General features: G+C 39.2%; 1 protein-coding gene across 4 annotated transcripts in view; it reads right to left on the bottom strand.

Annotated features, from left to right (window-relative positions):
• The window catches only part of Arel1 (apoptosis resistant E3 ubiquitin protein ligase 1), a 49704-nt gene that overhangs the window by 15122 nt on the left and 14441 nt on the right, over positions 1-20141 (bottom strand). For 3 of the 4 annotated variants that reach the window (XM_004837197.3, XM_004837195.3, XM_021246442.1), the window contains exons 2-9: positions 14850-15157; positions 9207-9267; positions 8088-8314; positions 6796-7033; positions 2167-2336; positions 1739-1919; positions 1299-1546; positions 121-198 (exon numbers count right to left, since the gene is read on the bottom strand). In XM_004837197.3, the coding sequence (XP_004837254.1) occupies positions 121-198; positions 1299-1546; positions 1739-1919; positions 2167-2336; positions 6796-7033; positions 8088-8314; positions 9207-9222 (1158 nt within the window). In that variant the 5' untranslated portion in view covers positions 9223-9267; positions 14850-15157. Of the gene's footprint in view, positions 1-120; positions 199-1298; positions 1547-1738; positions 1920-2166; positions 2337-6795; positions 7034-8087; positions 8315-9206; positions 9268-14849; positions 15158-20141 lie in introns of those variants that run through there. The other variant, XM_021246432.2, reaches the window with a different exon arrangement.

Raw genomic sequence — 20141 nt, forward strand, 5'->3', positions numbered from 1 at the left:
AATCCTGTGTGCACAGGGAAAACTTCCAGAAAACTGAAAGCCCTCTGGGAAAAATGAAAAGGCTGAAACATCCCAGAGGTGGAAGTCTGTCCAGTATGATCTAATGTAATATTAACTTACTTTTGTTCCTGGGCATACTCGGAAAGTGTAAAGTTGCCAGGGAATGATTTTCAAGTAGAACTCCTTCACTGAGAATTGCTGGAAGACCAACATACAGAAAAGAAAGTTAGTGGTAAATAAAAAGGTTCTTTTTGGGTATTACAATTCAAATACAGTACCAGAGTATCTCTATATTTCTTATGATAACCTCTTTTCTTCCCTGGACAAAAAAGGTCATTTAGGGAAGGGGATTTAGCTCAGTGGTGCCGCACCTGCCTTGCAAGAGAAAGGTCCTGTGTTCAATCCCTGGTACCAAAAAAAAAAGGGGAGGATCATTTAGTCAGCACTAAATAAATACGTCAGTTCTACCTTTATAAGGGCAAATATAAAACTATTACTCTGCCACTGCAGTTTCACTGAGACATTTTAAAAATCTTAACACTCATGTCTTACCACAATTTCAAAATACCTGGAATCCCGTTTTCACTTTGTGAGTAGAGAACATTCACCTGCAAACAATCAAGATCTCCTGCTCAGTCTAGTACTGCTCAGAATGACTTCTTCTAGGTCTACAGATGATTTTACAAATCACAGAATAAAAGATCAAATTGTTTCACTATAGAACAAGGAATTTATTCTAGTGAGAACTTTTTTTTCCTTTTTGTTATCAGGGATCGAACTTGGGACCTTGCACCTGCAAGGCAGGCACTGGAACCACTGAGCTAAATCCCCAGCCCTAGTGAGAACATTTTAATGGTGAGAAGTAGCTTTCTTTCTTTCTTTCTTTTTTCCCAGTACTGGGGATCCAACTCAGAACCTTGCACTTGGCAAGGCAGGAGTAGTGCCACTGAGCTAAATCCCCAGCCCTAAACGTAGCTTTCTTTACAGCTCTGAGAATCATGCCTTTAAAATCTTCCCCAAAGCAATCAAAGGGCAGAAGGCAAAGGTGCTCTATGGTGCCAAGGCACACAAAACCTCTGGACAGAGATTTAGTTTCATCCAAACCAAACACTTATAGCAGCAGAGGTGGCACAATCTTCTGCTTCCCTTTAAGTAGCCTCTTTGTGTCCTAGAAACCCTACAAATGGACAATCTTGCCTACTGATACTCAGACTGTTTCTCTTCAGTTTCTGTTACCAAATACTAATTACATGCATGCTCAGGAAAAGACATTCTAAGGCAAGAATGGGGGTTCCAACCTTTGGTGACACATAGCAGTACACCTTCTTTGGTTTCTTCACTTTCTCAGGGGTGTGGCACTCCGAGGGTGAGTCTTCCTCTTCCTCCTCCACAACAGTAGAGGGCCGGCGCTGTGAAGAGCTCATGTGCGTGGGTGGAAGGTGCCATGGTGCGCTGGTACAGTTGGTGGCATTATAAAGATATGCCTCAAAGTAAATACTCACTCCTGAAGTGGACACATTGCGTTCGACGATATTTCTCTCATTCTCTGAAGTATAACATAAAAAAGGTTTAATGTAGGAGCAGCGAAGGAAAAAATTACCTATTTCAAGTTATTTAGTCTACAGGACAATAAGCCAAGTATAGCCTCAATATTAAAACATTTATCAGGTGGGTCAGTCGTGCACATGTACAAAGAAGTGACCATGGGAACAGGATTAAATTGCAGCTTTCAGCTCACCACTTAGGACAATAATGTCAAATTCTCCATTACTGATTGGCTGATTTTGGTATGAAATGCAGGCATGAAAGCAACCTCGAGAATGCAGGGTGAGTCGCAAGAACACCTGGCAAGTCTGCCTGTTGGATGTCACTGACTTCTCAAATGAAACTCCAGTACTCTCTTCTTCTTGAGGGCCTAGCTACAGGAAGAAAACAAACCATCAATTAACATACAGAGTCTTTCCTATGTGCAAAGCAATTTACTCTTTACAAAGAACTTTCACCTATCTCCGTCTCCATCTCACAATTACAAATGAGACAGGTACTGTCAGATACTGTAGCAGAATGCAAGGAGAAGAGAAGAGATAGGAATGAATCAGAAAGGGTAAGAATGACAGGGTGAGCCTTCTCTCCCTAGCACACAAGAGAAAGAAGGGGGCCACTTACCTCATGAATGGACAAACAGTAACTGTGCTCATCTCTCAAGGATGCAGAATTGTTGGTAGGGTTATCATACTCATCTCGGGGCACTATTTGAAGGGTGTGTGGTTGCCCACAGGTCAACACAAGAGTAGAAAAATGGCACACAATTTTGGTCTTGGAAGGAACTACCACTCCTAGAACAAACAATAGAATCTGACATTTAGTGAGATGGGAGAGATGCTCTTTAGGATACTTAGATCTACTAAGTGAGTCAGAGCTAGATTCTTTCTCAATTCCCTGGCATAAGTAAAACACTATGAAGAGGAGAGAAGAAGAAAGGAAAGAGATGCATTCAAATGAATTTTAGGGACTCCTTTTTATAAATTCTTAACCACTGCCAGCATTAAACAACAAAAAAAAGAACGTGGAGGAAACAGAAGTGAGAGTTCCAGATACAGTTAGAGTCCCTCACGAACCTGCTTGTGAGATGGATCTTAAAAATAAGTGCTGACCAACAGCAAAAAAAAAGATTAACAAAGCATAAAATAGGGCCAGGGATTTAGCTCAGTGGCACCGTGCCTGCCTCACAAGTGCAAGGTCTTGATTTTGAGCCTCAGTATCAAGAAAAAAAAAAGCATAAAAGAAGTAAAATCCAACAAAACAGATACAAGACTTGTATGCTGAAAACTCCAAAATGCTGATTAAAATTAAAATGATCTTAAATGAAAAAATGTACCATGTTTGTGAATTGGAAGCTTCAATATAGTACAAGGGTTAATTCTCCTCAAATCAATATAGAGGTTTAACACAATTCTTATTAAAATCCCAGCAGTTTGTTTATAGATTTAGAAGACATAATCCCCAAAATATACATGGAAAAGTGGGAACTAGAATAGCTAAAACATTTTTGAAAAGAATATAATGTGAAGAGCCAACTTACCAATTTCAAGAATTACTATATGGTACTGCTTTGGGACACTCAGAGGTCACTGGAACAGAATCCAGAAGCAGACCACCACAAATATGCCCAACTAGCTGGGCATAGCGGCACAAGCCTATAATCCCAGCATGGAGGAGGCTGAAGCAGGAGAATTACCTTGAATTTGCGGCCAGCCTGTGCCTCAAATGAGTTCAAGGCCAGCTTGAATTGCATAGTGAGACCCTGTGTCAAAAAAGAAAAAAAAAGAAAAAAATCCCACCCAACTGAATTTTGACAAAGGGTAAAAAGCACTACAGAGAAGGAAAAAATTGCCTTTTCAAAAAATGATGCTGAAACAACTAGATATATACAAGCAAAACATCCACCCACACGCACACACACACACACAAACACACAATCCAACTAACTAAAAAGGGTCATGATTTTAAATATAAAAGGTAAAAGTGTAGGGCCGGGCATTTAGCTCAGTGGTTCTGCCGCCTGCCTCGCAAGCGCAAGGACTTGAGTTCGATCCCCGGTACCAAAAAAAAAAATGTAAAAGTATAAAAATTTTAGAAAAAACAGGAGAAAATGTTTGGAATCTGGGATTAGTCAAAATTCTTAGATACCAAAAGGATGACCATAAAAGAAAAAGTGGATGAGACTTTGTAAAATTTAAAAACTTATTCTGTAGAAGGTCCTATTAAGGGGATGGAAAGAAAACCCACAGACTTGGAGAAAATACTTGCAAACCAAATATTTGATAAAGAGCTAGTATATAGAATAAAGAACTCTCAAAATCCAACAGTAAAAATATTAGAAAGTGGGCAACACACATGAAGAGACATTTCACCAAAGAGGATACAGAGGGCAAATAAGCATATGAAAAGATACCTAGTATTATTAATCATTTGGGAATTACAACTAAAACACACACTTATCAGAATGGCTAAAATAAAAAGTGACAATATTAAATGCTGAGAAGGATATGAAGAAACTGAATGATGCATACATTGTTGGTGGGATGTACAAACGTCACAGGCATCCCAGAAAAGAGTTTGACAATTTTTTTTAAAAAACTAAGGATTTAACTACCATAAGTCTAAGACATTTATGCCAGTGAAGTGGAAACATCTTCACATAAAAACCCGTTCATAGATTTTTATTAACAGCTTTATTCATAACAGGCCCAAACTGTTATGAATAAACAAAACAGATGTCCTTCAATGAGTGAACAAATTAAAAAAGACATTCATAAAATGCAGTATTACCAATATGAAGGAACCAACAACAGATACATATTTTCAACAACATGGATGAATGTTTAGACAATTGTGGTTAGTAAAAAAAAGTCAATCTCAAAATGTTACACACTATATCATTCTACTTATATAACGTTCTTCAAACGACAACAGATTAATGGGTTGACAGGGGTTAAGAAACAACCCAGTGGGAGAGAGAAAATAGGAATGGCTACAAAAAAGGCAACATGTCAAAAACTTGGTTGTGCTACTATACCATATCACTATAGTAATAGAGTTTTGGGAGATGTTATTATTGAGAAAATTAGGTAAGGAGTACACCAGATCTCTTAATTTCTTATACTTGCAAGTGAATATATAATTATCTCAAAATAAAAAGTTGAATTTGTAGGGCTGGGGATTTAGCTCAGTGGCATCACACCTGTCTGGCAAGCACAAAGTCCTGAGTTCAACCCCTGGTACGGGGTGGGGGTGGGGGGGTGCCAAATTTGTTTGTTTTTGTTTTTTGAGACAGGGTCTTGCTATGTAGTTTAGGCTGCCTTGAACTCATTATGTAGCCCAGGTTGGTCTTGAACTCACAGCAATCCTCTCAAGTGCTAGGATTATAGGCATGCACTACCATGCCTGGCTAAAAAGTTGAATTTTTAAAAGGGCTAGTCCATATTATAAGGATATAAACTGTTTTGCATCAGTGGCAAGGAGGTGAGGTGACACTTCATGTGTAAAGGAGCTTCTGAGAGGGGCATTCAAGCAAAGGAGATATGTGGAGAGAGAGATGGCTCAGGAGTTACTTTGTCCAGAGTTTTCTTCTGTTATAAAACAAGGAAAACTGAGGACCAGGCGGGCAAAGATACACCAATTTTCCTAAGGCCCCAATCATTAAGATTTGATTCCCAGGGCCAGGGATTTAGCTCAGCAGCACAGTGCCTGCCTGGCAAGCATGAGGTTGTGAATTCGATCCCAGGTACACACACACACAAAAAAAATATTTGATTCCCAAAGTTAGCCAAGGATTATTCTGCAAATACCAAAATAGCCAGTATCTCACGACACCCCCAAAAGAAAGCCAAGAAGGGCACAGAAGGCACTCTGGACCCAAACAAACTAAACATACATGTTATAGAACCAAGAGTCAGAGATTATATTTTGGGACTTTAATGTCAATGAGCATCTGTTATCTGACATAAAAACCTAAAGGGTAGAAAAATTAGAGATAAAGATCTTAATTCTTGGATACTAGAAATGTAGGGAGACATTCTTCAGTGACAAGTATAATGTGTTGGAATAGGGTAGAATTTGGGTCAATATACTTTTTACCTGAAAAAGTTTAAAAAATCAGAAGAATTTATCTTCTGTCTACTCTAGTGCTCTTAGCCCTTAAGAACTTATCGGACTAAGGGCAGCAATTCTACTTCTAGAGAAATAAAAACATATCCATACAAAAACTTGTAGGCAAATGTTCACAGTAGCATTACTATTGGTAGCCAAGGAGTGGAAACAAGCATGCATGAGGCCCTAGGTTGGATTCCCCGGTAATACACACACGTATACACAATGCTTAGAAAAAGTGGAAAAGGGCCAGGGATTTAGCTCAGTGGTTCCACCACCTGCCTCACAAGCAAGAGGACCAGAGTTTGATCCCCGGTACCAAAAAAAAAAAAAAAGGTGGAAAGGCCCTAGGGATTTAGCCCAGTGGCACCTTGCCTGCCTCACAGGCACAAGGTCCTGAGTTTCGATTCCCAAGGGGGTGGGGGCACAGACACACACACACACACACACCCCAAACAAACAAACAAAAGTGGAAACAACCCAAATGTCCATCAGCTTATGAGTGGATAAATAACACCTACTATATCTATAAACTGAAATACTGTATGGCAATAAAAAAAAATGCAGCCCAAATTCATGCTATAGCACTTTAAAACTAGTTGGTCATAAAATTTTTGATTATATTAATATGAAATGTGCAGAGAAGGGAACTCTTCTGAGGTAGCAGACTGTTATCTAGGGTTGGGGGTTTGGTGACAAAAATGACTTCTAGGCCAGGGATTTAGCTCAGTGGTTTCGCTGCCTGCTGCGCAAGCACAAGGACCCAAGTTTGATCCCCGGTACCAAAAAAAAAAATGACTCCTAATGACTTAGGATTTTCTTTGTGGGGTAATGAAAATGTTCTAAAATTGACTACACTGACGGCTGTCTGTTAAAAACTATTAAATTGTCTGTTTTAAAAGGATGAATTTTATGGCATGTTAAATTAAATCTCAAAGGGAAGACTGGGGGTGTACATGAGGGCCAAAGTACATGCTTAGTAGTCATGAGGCCTTGGTTCAATCTCATCAAATCCCACCAAAAGAGAAATGACAAAATAAAGAAGAAATGGGGGTGGCAGGGTGGGAGAAAAGGATGGGTGGTGGTGGATAAGAGGGTGGGGGAGTAGAGAGAAAGGGAAAAAAGAAAGAACAATGAACTTACCAGGCTGAAAAGTTTTGTAGTAGGGACTATAGGCCACATTTAATCCACCAAGCTTCACTGTAATTTCATAACGCCCAGCCCTGCGCACAGTGAAGGCTATCTTTACGACATTAGAATTGAGCTCCTGAAGGACTTCCTGGGTCACTGGAATTTCCACTGCTAGTTCAACATGGGAGATGTGAACTCGAAGTCCCACTGGGCGATGTGCAGGGAAAGGCTGCCCATTCTTATAGAACAACTGCAGGGAGAGAAGAGAGGCAACCATTAATGAGCAAAGGAGAAAACTTTTCCACATAAGAGAGTTTGAAGAGAGAGGAGGTACTGGTGGATGAGGTCACAGCAGTAAACCCCTAGTGCTTGGCTCCTTACAGCCCTGCTCACAGAAACAGAGACAAATTGCCTTGGCACATCAAGGAAAACTATTAAGTTATTAACAAATTCTTAACCTGTGCAGAGGACAGGGGCAGAATACACTAAATCAAGAACACACCAATTCCAACTTGACAAACTCTGCCTCTTTGGTGTTCTCAGCCCTTTTTATTATACCAGGAATGGCACCAAGTGAACCAAAGCACCAGACAAAAGTGGAGGGGTTTAGGCTCTCATGCCAAGCTTGATATGTCATAAAGGAGAAGTTACTGAAGCAATCAGCAAAGTTTCTCTGTACAGTGCTGGATAGTAAGTATTTTTGGCTATATGACCATACAGAGCTACTGAAGTGTCCTAACTACTCAAGTGAGAAAGTAGCCATAGTCAATACATGATGAACAAGTATGACAATGTTGCAGTAACAACGTATTTAAGGAATAGAAGGAGGGAGGTACAAGTTCCCAATGATGAATGTAACTGTATTGTATACCTAAAATGTACCAATAAACTTAATGAAAATAAAGAAAGAAAGAAAGAAATAGAAGGAGGGCCCAATTTGGCCCTCAGGCTATTGTCAGCCAAGACCTCTTTTCTAGTATTTTCTTTACTCTGAAAAGGTTAACATTCCCCTGCCTACCAAGCACAAGGTCCTAAGTTTGATCCCCCGTACTGCAAAAAAAGAAAAAGAAAAAGAGAAAAGGTTAACATTAAGCCTTTTACTTCTCTAATGCTAAGTACTTAGTAAACCAAAAGGATAGAGAAATTCATGACTTTTTAGATACTGATTCCCAAGTTCTTGGGAGGGGCTGAAAAACAAAGGAAAATGTTAACATTCCAGTCAGCACCACCGAGACTAAACTGAGCTCTGGAAAGCAAGTGACTCAGAAACCCCAGTGGGTACAGAGACAGAAACATTCCCTTACATGCACTCGGAAGGCCATGCTGTGGCCCACCTCATAGGGGTCCTTCCAATCCCAGGAGACTTTGCAAGACCGTGGATCCAGGTAATTTCCCCGCACGTAGTCAAAAATAGTTCGATCCCCTCGGCGCTCACGGTCCTCATTCTGAAGGAAGCTGACTACACGTGCGGCAAGCTCAAAGAGAAACTTAATTGTGAAGAAGAATGCAACCACAGACACTGTGACTCCACCTATGTAAATGAGGAAACACACAAACCACCAGCCAGTTACACATTACAGTTTCTCATTGCAGAATGGGCCAGCCATCTTGTAAAACTTAAAGGGAGTCAGGATGAGATTTCAAGATTGCCAAAAAACACTGCACTGGGTCACTGTGTCTAGGAGAGGAGAGGGCCTTCTAGGCCAGGGGTGAGCAACTATAGCCTTCTGGTAAAATCTTACCCCACTGCCCATTTCTAAAAATAAAGTTCTACTGGAACACAGCCACACCCATTTGGGTACAAATTGTCTTCAGCTGCTTCTGGATCACAAAGGCAGAGCCGAGTAGTTATAAGGAGACTGTATGGGTTCAAAACTGAAGTATTTACTCTAGCCTTTTACAGAAAAAGCCTGTCAACCCTTTTCTATAGCACAAACTACCTGTGATGCATATCCACATATCCCTCCCCAGCCCACACATACTAGGGCTTCACAGAAGCAGGGACAATAATGAACATTCTATTCCCTCCTTTCAGAAGTCTTTCCCTCCCTTGTCCACTTGGTATTCCCCAGGTCCCGCTGGAGTAAGAGGTTCCCTCTTCCAGGCTCCCTCAAACTCCTGTATCTATCATAACTTCTCATCTTTGACCATCTCCCCCTTCATGTTATGAACCCCATAAAGGCAAATTTTTTGCCTTATTCAACTTTCACTCCACTGTAAACAGTGTCTGGCACAGAGAGTATTTACTCAATAAATATTTCCCAAATGAATGAATTCCTCTGCCAACTCTGTGAAGGTACATTCTGGCACAAGTGGAAATATTTCTCACTTTATTTTCAAGGGGGAAGGATAGGCAGGGACAAAAAAAAGAAACTAGGCAAACCATTACAAAAAGATAACAGAGAGCTTTTTCTGTAACATACCAATAACGTAAAACATCAGGTCCCTTCAATGCCAACAGACAGCCGAGGATCACAGCTGCAGCTGCAAAAGAAAACTCGTTTAATTTTTTTCCTGCAACTTATTCCTTAAAGCAGTATCAGAATGAGACAAAGTAAAGCACATGGCTTAAGCCAAACATCTTCAGGCTAAAGCTTTACTATTCCTGTCTTCTATCTCTAGCTTGACAATTCCCCTAAGACATATTTCAGAGAAATAAGGAGAGACTGCATCATTCCCCCTAAAGACTTCCTTCCAGTCTATCAACCACCCTAGGAATACCACAACCAGCCACGTGCTTTCTTGCTAATTACAAAATGCAATAATCCAGCTTTCATCTTCTTAGATCCTAGGGTCCCAAGATAATTTCCCTCTCCCATGCAAAGTAGATAACAATAGCAAAGAGGATAATAGAATCACCTTTCCCTTTGACAGTATTTGCCTTCTGGAAGCAATTCAGCTAAATAGGAACAGTTATATGAAATGCACATTTTAAAAAGTATTATTATCGTCATGTTGGCAAAATGTAATTAAAATGAACTCTGAGTCACGGTAATAATGAGCAGTGGGGATGTAAAAGAAGTCGTTTATATCGTGAACAACCAGACACACTAACAAGCCCTCTTGAGAATACACACAGCAGAAAGGTCAAGGAGAGAAATAAACGGTAGAGATGGTGGTTCTCATTCCAAGTGATACCTGCCACAGGGTTGGAGTTTGAGGAAAAACTTTCACCCTTTTTTTTTTTTTTTTTTTTTGGTACCAGGGATCGAACTCATAATCTTCCGCTTGCAAGGCAGGCAGCGGAACCACTGAGCTAAATCCCCGGCCCGGGAAAACTTTCACTCTTGTTTAAACTTGCTTCCTGAACAATCTTTGTTATTCACTGGTTATTTGAACCATCAAAGATAATGTACTGCTGACCTTCATATCTCATCACTGAGAATGATGTTATAGGCTGTATATGCTCTCCACTACACTGCACTGAACTTTTTTCAAGAAAATATTATATGAAGGTTATCAATGCTCAGCACCTCTGTCAGCACCAGAATATTACTTAGAGACAATTTCTAGGATTAGATCTGGGAGGGACCAAAAGAACTTTTTTTAAAAAAAATAGTATTTATTTTTATATATGACTGCTCAAAAAACCTGAGACAGAAAATGGCCCCTCACTTCCTTTGATAATAATATACCCATTGGAACCCACAGAGAATAGGTATTTCAGGAATGACCAACTCAGGTTTCATGGAAATGATTATTTAGGCAGTATCTAAAGTCCTACTAGAAAGGAACATTAGAATTCTCAACACACATGAATTGAGTGGCTCCCAAAAGAGTCTATTATAGAAAATATACAGACACAAATTTTGGGATCAAAACTACTGAGCCTCCTTGCCTTCCCAAATAAGTATCTTATCTCCTGGGACACTATATTAAAAAGCTGCTGCCATCTCTCAAAAAGCATATGTCTGTACCTTACAGGATGTGCTATATGACTCACTGGGACCAAACCTGGCAGTTTAACTATCTTAGGTACTTCCTCAGCTGGACAGCTTCTACTCTTCCAATGTGAACTAGACATGAAACTTGTGGTCCTCAGGAAAGTTAAGACATTCAGCAGAAAATGAAATATACGTGACCAATGGTTCAGACTTGTGGTCAAAACCCTTTTGCTCCATGGAGGAATTAGAACAATGCCAAATTTATGCCTTAAGTCCCAAGGGCTGGAAAAATCCCCACCTATGATCGCTGATAACTTTAAGAACCTTTCTTATGAGAGGCAGCTGACAAGAGTTAAGGCAGAAGCCTGGGGACTAGTTCCAGGATGCAACTGTGTGACTTATCTAGGCTTTGGAACTTTCATTGCTGTAAAAAGAATTAAGATTTAATAATTTCTGTGGTACCATTTCTTTTAGTATGATATAACTTCGATGTAACTCCCCATAGCAATCAAGGCTTTAAAATAAAAAATATAACACAAATAGTATGATACAGAGAATGAGGGCAAAGACTCTAGGGCAGTGGTGGCAAATCTATGGCAAACATCTTGTGCCTTCTCTGTCCACACATGAGCCAAGTCTCCCTAGCCATCGCCCCAGCAACTGAGCATCAGATAACAGCACAGAAGGGCTATGCACATGCTTAGAAAGGAATAGCAACTCATTAGCAGAAACTTTGTCTAAGCTTTTGAATGGCTTGTCAGTATTCAGGTTTAATTGTAGTATTGACATTTTGTGATACATAAATGGCTTTTGGGTTGCAGTTTGGGCTTTTGGGCTCTAAAAGGTTCGCCATCACTGCTCTAGGGTTAGATTACTTGGATTCACACCCATACTCTGCCATTCACAATGTGACTTTGGATAAGTACTTCAATTTCTCTATAAAGTGCCAGTTTCCCTGTCCGTCAAGTGGGGATAACACTTGTATATAACTCACATGGGTGAGGTGATTCGATAAGCTAACACATTAACAGCCTAGAACTGTGCCTGGCACACAGTGAGTTCTCAAGGTTTCAGTAATTATAATTATCATCTATGAAGTATTCATATCACTATTCCTTTGCTTCAGAGCCAAAAGAAAATAGGTTATCTCTTTATGGTCCACACTTTTTTTTTTTGAATTGAACTCAGGACCTTGCACTTGCAAGGCAGGCGTGGTGCCACTAAACTAAATCCCTGGCCCCTGCCCCACACTTTTGTTAAAGAGAAATGCACTGAGGATTACAAAAGGCCCGGATGGCTTCTCTTACTATATCTAAAATCTCAGCCTACATGGGAGTTCTTTATACTATTCTAATTTGATGTCTGAAAACTTTTATAAGGAGTTAAAATCTCATTCTATAGCCATTCATCCAACAAATACCAAGTGCTTACTTAATGTGCCAGGTACTGGGGAAATGGCATAGAAACAATAGCCCATGTCCCAGTCCTCACAAAATTAGCAATAATGAGCTTTACCTTATTGAGTCCTTGGCCATTTCCCCACTCCCTTCACTTATTTCTCAATCAAATCATCACTACTGCTGATTTTCTAGACCACCTAGACCTATTCCAGTAATTCTACCATTCTTCCCCAATTCTCTTCATGATTTAAAACTTAGGATAGCAATTACTGCTTTTTTTTTCCAAAGGACTCTCCTCTTTTCTTAAAAGCTCTTTATATCTAAGGAGTTAGCTCTATCAATTTTTCCTGCACTGATCTGACCTTTACAAAAATCCCACTGCTCTACAACAGCTCAAAAATTCAACAGCATATAACCACCTTAAGTTTTCCCCAGGGTCACATTCTGAATTTGCCTTTCTTCTACATTTTTTCCTCTTTCTAGTTCCTCCTGAATACATCACACAACCTCTCCATTTTCGTCAAATAATTTATTTTAGATTTCACCTCTCTTGTGTAAGCATTTTCTATCCTTACTGATCGTGTTGAGGGTTCTCTCTATCCTGGCTCTCCTGTCACCCTCACTCAACAGTATTCTCATTTCCCACAACTATTATTATCCCTTATATTCAGTCTATGATCTACCTAAATCAAATCCTTTAAGTTTTTACATATAAGGCCTGAAATGTCTCATCTTCATGCCTTTTCAGAAATCAACTCTTTTGCCTAGAATATCCTACTCCCCTCTCTATGGACTATCTCCTGATCCTAAAGTCTAGGGAAAATCCTATTCTATCTTCCTAATCCTCAAGTTAGAAATTCTTTCCCTCCTCTGAGTTCCACTCAACTTTTTTTTTTTTTTAAATCTTAAGACATTTGTATTCTTTTAGTCTTGTTTATTTTTCATTTCAGAGTGGTAAATAACAAGAGGCAAAGACTAGCCTTAAAAACTCTCTAGCAGGGCTGGGGATTTAGCTCAGTGGTTCTGCTGCCTGCCTCACAAGCATAAGGTCCCGAGTTCGATCCCCATACAAAAAAAAAAACAAAACCCTCTCTAGTACATCAAATATAACCGCATATCATAACTGAAATAAATATAAGTATCTGTTGAGTGGATAGGGTCATGTTATATTCTTACTCTTGTCCAGAATGCTAAGGATCAGGAATTTCCCAGATGGAACTTTTCTTTCAAATATAGTTTGGGAGTTTTGATTATTTTTGTGGTGCTGGGGATTGAAGCCAGGGCCACACACATTAGGCAAACATTCTACTATTGAGCTATACTCCCAGCCTCAGATATAGTTTTAAAAAACTTTTTTAGTTAGCAGTATATTTACTTGAACTAGTATATTCACATAAGTTCTTTAGACCAAAAACTGCAATTTAATTCAGTTTAAAAGTATGTATAACATGCCTATCAGTGGGGACAAGGGTTCTCATGGTTATTTTTCTACAAGTTTCTATAGCACCTTTCAATTTCTGCTGCATAAAATTATACTCCTCCAAATTCTAATAGAAGCATACAGAAGTCTATTAAGCCTCTACCATATTATTTCATACAATTTATTTATATGAGTACTGTATTTTGTTTTCAAGTTTATCTTTTTACGTTCTTGCCCTTATACAACTTAGCAAATTGTCATACTCTAACGCACTAGAGTAATAGTAGCACTAATAGATTACTCTCTATCCTCTATCAAACACTTACCATAGGCTAAACACTTCCTTAAGCACTTTACACGTTAGTTTAAGAAGTATAACTGTCACCAAAACAATTTGGCAAGACAAGCATTATTCTCATTTTACATATTAAAAAAAAGGGCTGGACTTAGAAAAGTTACTAAACATCTCCCAGATGGTTAAGTGACAGAGCTGAGACTCAAATCCATTTCTAACTCTGAAGCCCAAAGCTCTTAACCTCACCACTATACTGACTCACGAAAAAGAATGAAGTCATTGGGGAGCCAAGTACTAGGGAAGAGAAAGGACTGAAGAAAACAGATAAAAGAAAGTGCAAAGAAATTATCCAATCTAATTGTAAGGAATCTTTACAGTGAAGCTAAAATTAGAAAGATAAGCTTTTACAGCTCTTTTGTTATCTCTTGAAATAAAAATAAAGCATGACAATGAAAAGTGGAATGCAGTACCAGTTATCTAGTGCAGAAATAGCACTTGCTCACTACAGGATATTGGGCAAATTGCTTAATACCAGCACTTTGGCTCACATTATCTACAAAAGGGGGAAATATTTGAAAATAACCTGTCACAAGGGAATGCTAAAAATTGACTAATGTACATATTCTAGAATCTTTTGCTTTGCTGGAGTACAAAGTTTATATTTAAATATCAAATAAAATTTAGCCCCAACATTGAAAATCAGTTGTGAAAAAAATCATTTCCCAAAAGTGTAGAATTGGTTTCCTCATATTCAAACTTATTCTGCCAAGGACAAAATCAACTCTCATTGTAACCTGTATTTCTTTTCTTTTTTTTTTCCTAGACAGGGTCTTGTTATGTAGTTCAGGCTGGTCTTAAACTTACTATATGTAGCTTAGGCCGACCCTGTGGCAATCTTCCTGCCTCTGCCTCCCAAGTGCTAAGATTATAGGTGTGCATCACCATACACAGTGCAACTTGTGTTTCAACTGCTATTGCCTGCTGAAGAGGCTTAGGAACTGTGTATATTCCATGGATCCATGTTCTACACCCGAATAACTGATTCTTAACACAGCCCATTATCTTACCTTTAAACGAGGGCCCATGTTCTGAGAACAAAGTTATTCACCAAAGCAGTAACTTTTGGTCCCTTTGACTTTGTCTTCCAACTTCCATATGAAGAAAAAAGCCACAAAGTCACCAGAAAAGGTCTGTCCATCAGACCTTTATTGAGGATGTGTCACAGTAAGCAGAGGGTCAGTGTTTCTGAAATGAACTGCATGAATTCCAGGGTGAAGAAATCCAGCCCAGGAACACGTCATTCCCGGACTTCTCTAGTGCAGGGTACGATTCACTGCTGAAGGCATCATCTCTTCTGGTGTCCCAGCATCCTATTCTAAAAAGACAAAAAGGTGGCCAGGGATTTAGCTCAGTGGTACCACCACCTGCCTCACAACCCCAAGGTCCTGAGTTCGATCCCCAGTACTTTAAAAAAAAAAAAAAAGACAAAAGGGTAAGAGCAATAGGATTTTATCCCTGAAAGGGACTGCCTAGAAAACAACAAAAAGGAAGTACAACAGGCAGTGGGAACTCTGCTACACTAAAAGAAACCAAGTTTGGCAAACTCTGACCACTATTTCTCTGAGGTCACACCAACTCCACAAGAGTGCACTGGCAATCTCACTCCTCAGAAGGAAGCTCTAGCACTTCAGCGGACTCTAGTCCTTAGGGAGATGCAAGCCAGGGGACAGCGCTTTTTAGAGACCAGTTTCAGTTTCAGTTTAATGGGGCTGGAGCACAGGGCCTAGGAACCACATGGAGGGAAATCAGACAAAAGCTCAGGCATGGCCAGATTTCAGAGAGCCACACATGCCATGAAAAGGACTTAAGATAATATTTAGCTAGAAAAAAAGATAGTTCACCAAAGAGCTTTAAAATCTATCTATCAAAGCCAAGTGTGGTGGGACACACCTGTAATCCAAGCACTTGGGAGGCTGAGGCAGGAGGATTGCCTGGGAGTTAGAGGGCAGCCTGAATTATATAGTGACACCCTGTCTCAAAAGACCATAAATAAATAAATAAATAAATAAATAAATAAATAAATAAATAAATAAATCCTGTCTATCAGTCTGTGCAGTCTGCTCCCTTTGAGTCTATGTATTCATTTCTAAAATATGGTTAAACTGTGTTGTTTCTCTGGTGTGAGAAACAAAGTGGAAATAAGGAGTAAAATGTATAACAGATACTATGAAATGGGAAGAAAAGGAGGGAGAAGGGAAGGGACAAGGAAAAAGTGACAATGGAAAAAAATGGAAACAAGGTTTATGTACATAGGAAGTAAAGGGGGGGTGTCGGAAGAAAGAGGTGGGATGTATCATGTTCAGGTGCAAATTCCCTATGATGAGTGTTAAAATTATGTATGCCTAAAATGTACCAATAAATGTTTTGCTATTAAAAAATTAATAAAATTAATTTTAAAAATAAAATATGGTGAGGGCCGGGATTTAGCTCAGTGGCACTGCACCTGCCTCACAAGTGCAAGGTCCTGAGTTCGATCCAGAAAGAAAAAAAATAAATATGGTTAAACAAGGCTGATGTTATCTTTAAGACAGTAAAACCTGCTGCTACAAGCAGAGGGGAGGAATCTGTGGGCTTTCAAAATAAAGTCAGCAAGTCTTATCAAGTCAGTTTGTAACTCTCAAAAGATATTCATGAACCAAATGTAGAAGAAAGGGGGCTTATGGCAATGCACACACAAAGAGCCACCATAAAACAAATGTGAAATCAGTAAATGGAAAGACACAATCTTACCACAAGGCTGGGACTGTTCTAAGTGCTTTGTGGTTCATGATCCCAACAGCGATAACAATTATCCTTACTTTGCAGAGTAGGACATAAAAAGCGTAAGGTACTCTGAAGACTATATACAAAAAATATTAGAACTGAGCTAAAACCAGACAGTCTGGACCAAGTTCAGGTTTTTAATGACTACTTCTTATCTCTCTGCTATGGAAAAGCAAGGAAGAAAATATGAAATGCTACCAGGAACAGAACAGAATGAGTGAAAGCCAGCAGATCAAGTAAATCGGCAAACTTTTAAAATTAAAAATAAATAAGTTATATGCATGTATTTTAATACACGGTGACAGACTTGCCAAGTACATGAGCCAAAACCTGAGTCAACTAGCAAATGGGACCAGTTTAAAGGATCCACAAACAACAGAACAGTTAGATAAACTATAAGAGATGCCTATGATAGAATGTCACATAAGGATTTTTAAATCACACTTTTACAGAACAAACACACTGGGAAATGCTTACAAATAAAATGATGAATGAAAAAAACAGAAGCAAAGTTGTTTATTTAGCATATGCCCAATTTTAGAAACATAACATTACATATGAAAACTGAAAAGCCAGTGTGGTGGCACATGCTGAAATCTCAGCACTCTGAGAGGCTACAACAGGATGATCCCAAGTTTGGGAGTCTAGCCTAAGCAATTTAGCAAAACCCTGTCTCAATATAAAACATAAAATTTTTTTTAAAAGGGTCAGGAATGTAGCTCAGTGCAGAGGCCCTGGGTTCAATTCCCAGAACCACTCCCCCCATACACACAAAGACAAAGAAAAAAAGCATAAAAATGTTAATAGTGGTTATCTCTTGGTATAATGAATTATAAATACTTTTTATTTTATTTTTTATTTTTTTATTTTTTTGGTACCGGGGATCAAACTCGGGTCCTTGCGCTTGCAGGGCAGGTATAAATACTTTTTATAGGGCAGGGGATGTAGCTCAACAGTGTGGCACCTGCCTGGCAGGCATAAGATCCTGAGTTCAATCCCCAGCACCAGAAAAAAAAAAAAATTTGTGCTTTTTTATATTCTACCTTAGTGTTTTCCAAATGCTTAATGATGCAAGAACATGTAAAAAGTTTATATACTTTTTTTGAGGGGGGCCAAATGACTTTATTGGGGGGCTTAGAGGTGGGGAGAATGCGCTGAAAATACACGTAAGACTCCAACATCCGACATCCTTGCCAGGGCTGGATTTCTACTGTTCCGCTGTCGCCAAAAGCAAAAGTTTATATACTTTTTACGGACCTATTCTCCTTAAAGACTTTGAGCAAGTTATTTTTTTTCCAAATGAAGAAATGGTATAAAGAAACTAAGATAACAAAATATACTGAACTTTTATTTCTATTCATTATAATTTTAGTTGATCTCCAATCTTGTGATCAGTTACTTGATTATTAAGTCAAGTAACTCCTACTTCTAACATAATCTTTACTGTGCCCACCATGAACTATCATGCTTACCCAATGCTCAGTGCCCCTAGTGAGCTTCAAGTCTTAACTCAAGCACTGTTGCCCTTTCTGGTCCAGCTGCCAGGCTTCTCTGAGGATTCTATCTAGGCCAGGCAGAGTCAATCACTTCCTTCTTTGAGATATTCTTGTGCTGAAGAATTTCATTTACTATACCTCAAGGTTCCAATACTGTATTTTGGTTCCTACAATTATGATACATATTAATGGCTCAGTCTCTAATTTTCAAGTGCTATTTTCAAAAAACCAAAGAAAATACTGATGTGAAAGTCCACTTTGGAATTCCAGTACACACAGAGCTGGTGGCAACACACAGGAGTTCCATTATCACTACCAATTTCCACAAAACAAGACAGGACATAAGAAAGGCATCTGCTTTCTTAATGTAGTTTCCAGCAGTCTCTATGTAGAGGACTCAACATGCGTCCAAGAACATAAAATTAAAAATACCAAATAATTCAATTAATAAAGTTAGAGAGGTCTAACTAAGTAGGTTCCAAAAAATTAAGTGTACCATCAGATACTTTGAATTCTTAGTTTACAATTATGATGGCTTTATTTCACCCTTGGTTTATTCTCCCCATTCCAAAATCCCATGATAAAGTACTACCCTTCCCTATCAAGTTTATATTCCTGAGCTATTTATGTAGTTGTATATTTCTGCTGTCTTGGTTCAGCCAAGTTATAAGGTTTTCATTTATATACTCTTTCCTCATCAGTCAATCCCTCCAGTCTCTTAATCATCCTTGTGGGTCTCCTGTGAACTCTCTCCAGCTGGTCCCCAGTCCTCTGGTAATGAGGTGCCTTCAACTGACTGCAGCCTTCCAGGAACAGCCTGGTCATCAGAACAAAAGGAGCTCACCCTCCTTGGTTCCATGACATAATATTCCTCAGCAATCCCCGATTCCAGAAAGCTGGTGTGCAGCCATATTAGACTTTAACCCTATTCTATGCCTTCCCGATTTGTGTATGCCAGCATGTGCCAGAAGTTAAGAGGGTAAATGACATCTGTTCTGGTAGCATCTACAGTATTTTACTAGAGGATGAAGTGAGTAGGGAGGAAAAAAATACTTTCATGTTAAAACAAACACACAGATAATAAAATGAAATGCAGTTTTTCCATAAATTTCTGAAGATTAAACACAGACATGTTCAAAATATTCATAGACATTTTGTACTTAAGGCCAAGAGGTTCCCAGCCCTAAGCGGTTATCATCTGCCATTCTCTATCTCTAGAGATACTTGAGCCAAAAAGTTTGAAAAATGTAATTTTTCATTTCAAACTTCCTTAACTTCTGGTCTACATTACTGCCCTCTACCCTCTTACATATTCTTTTTTTTTTTTTTTTTTTTTGAGACAGGGTCTTGGTGTGTAGTTCAGGCTGGCCTTGAACTCACTATATAGCCCAAGTTAGCCTTAAACTCTCAGCACTCCTCCTGCCTCAGCCTCCTGAGTGCTGGGATTACAGGTATGTACTACCACACCAGGCTATAACTCATATTTTAAATGATATTTTGCTGCTACTTCCCTAGCTCTAGATATCTATATTTACTTTCTTTTTGGCTAAAATCATTTGCTAAAACCATATGATGCATTTTATCCTCTAATTCACTGACAACCAGTATCTTTGGGTTCCTCTGCATCACTCATTCATTTCACATTTCTTGAGCATCGGCAGTATGCCAGGCTGTGTGCACAAAGCAAATAAGACAGCATCCTTTCAAATTTCCTCCTAAGGTCAACGTTGAACCTAACCACTGAATTTGATTCGGTTCTCATCCAACTCAGTTTGCAACTAGAATTGCGGAAAGAATCAAGTTTGTGAACTGAGGTACCACTGTATAAAAAAGCAATCTTGGAGGGCCGGGGATTTAGCTCAGTGGTTTCGCCACCTGCTGCGCAAGTGCAAGGACCCGAGTTCGATCCCTGGTACCAAAAAGAAAAAAAAAAACAATCTTGGGGCTGGGGATTTAGCTCAGTGGCACCGCACCTGTCACACAAGTGCAAGGTCCTGAGTTCAATCCCCAGTACTGCACACACACACAAAAAGCAATCTT

The sequence above is a fragment of the Heterocephalus glaber genome, unplaced genomic scaffold, assembly GCF_053883595.1.
Source record: "Heterocephalus glaber isolate CG9 unplaced genomic scaffold, H.glaber_assembly_v1.0 deba00001608, whole genome shotgun sequence".
Taxonomy (NCBI): Eukaryota; Metazoa; Chordata; class Mammalia; order Rodentia; family Bathyergidae; genus Heterocephalus; species Heterocephalus glaber.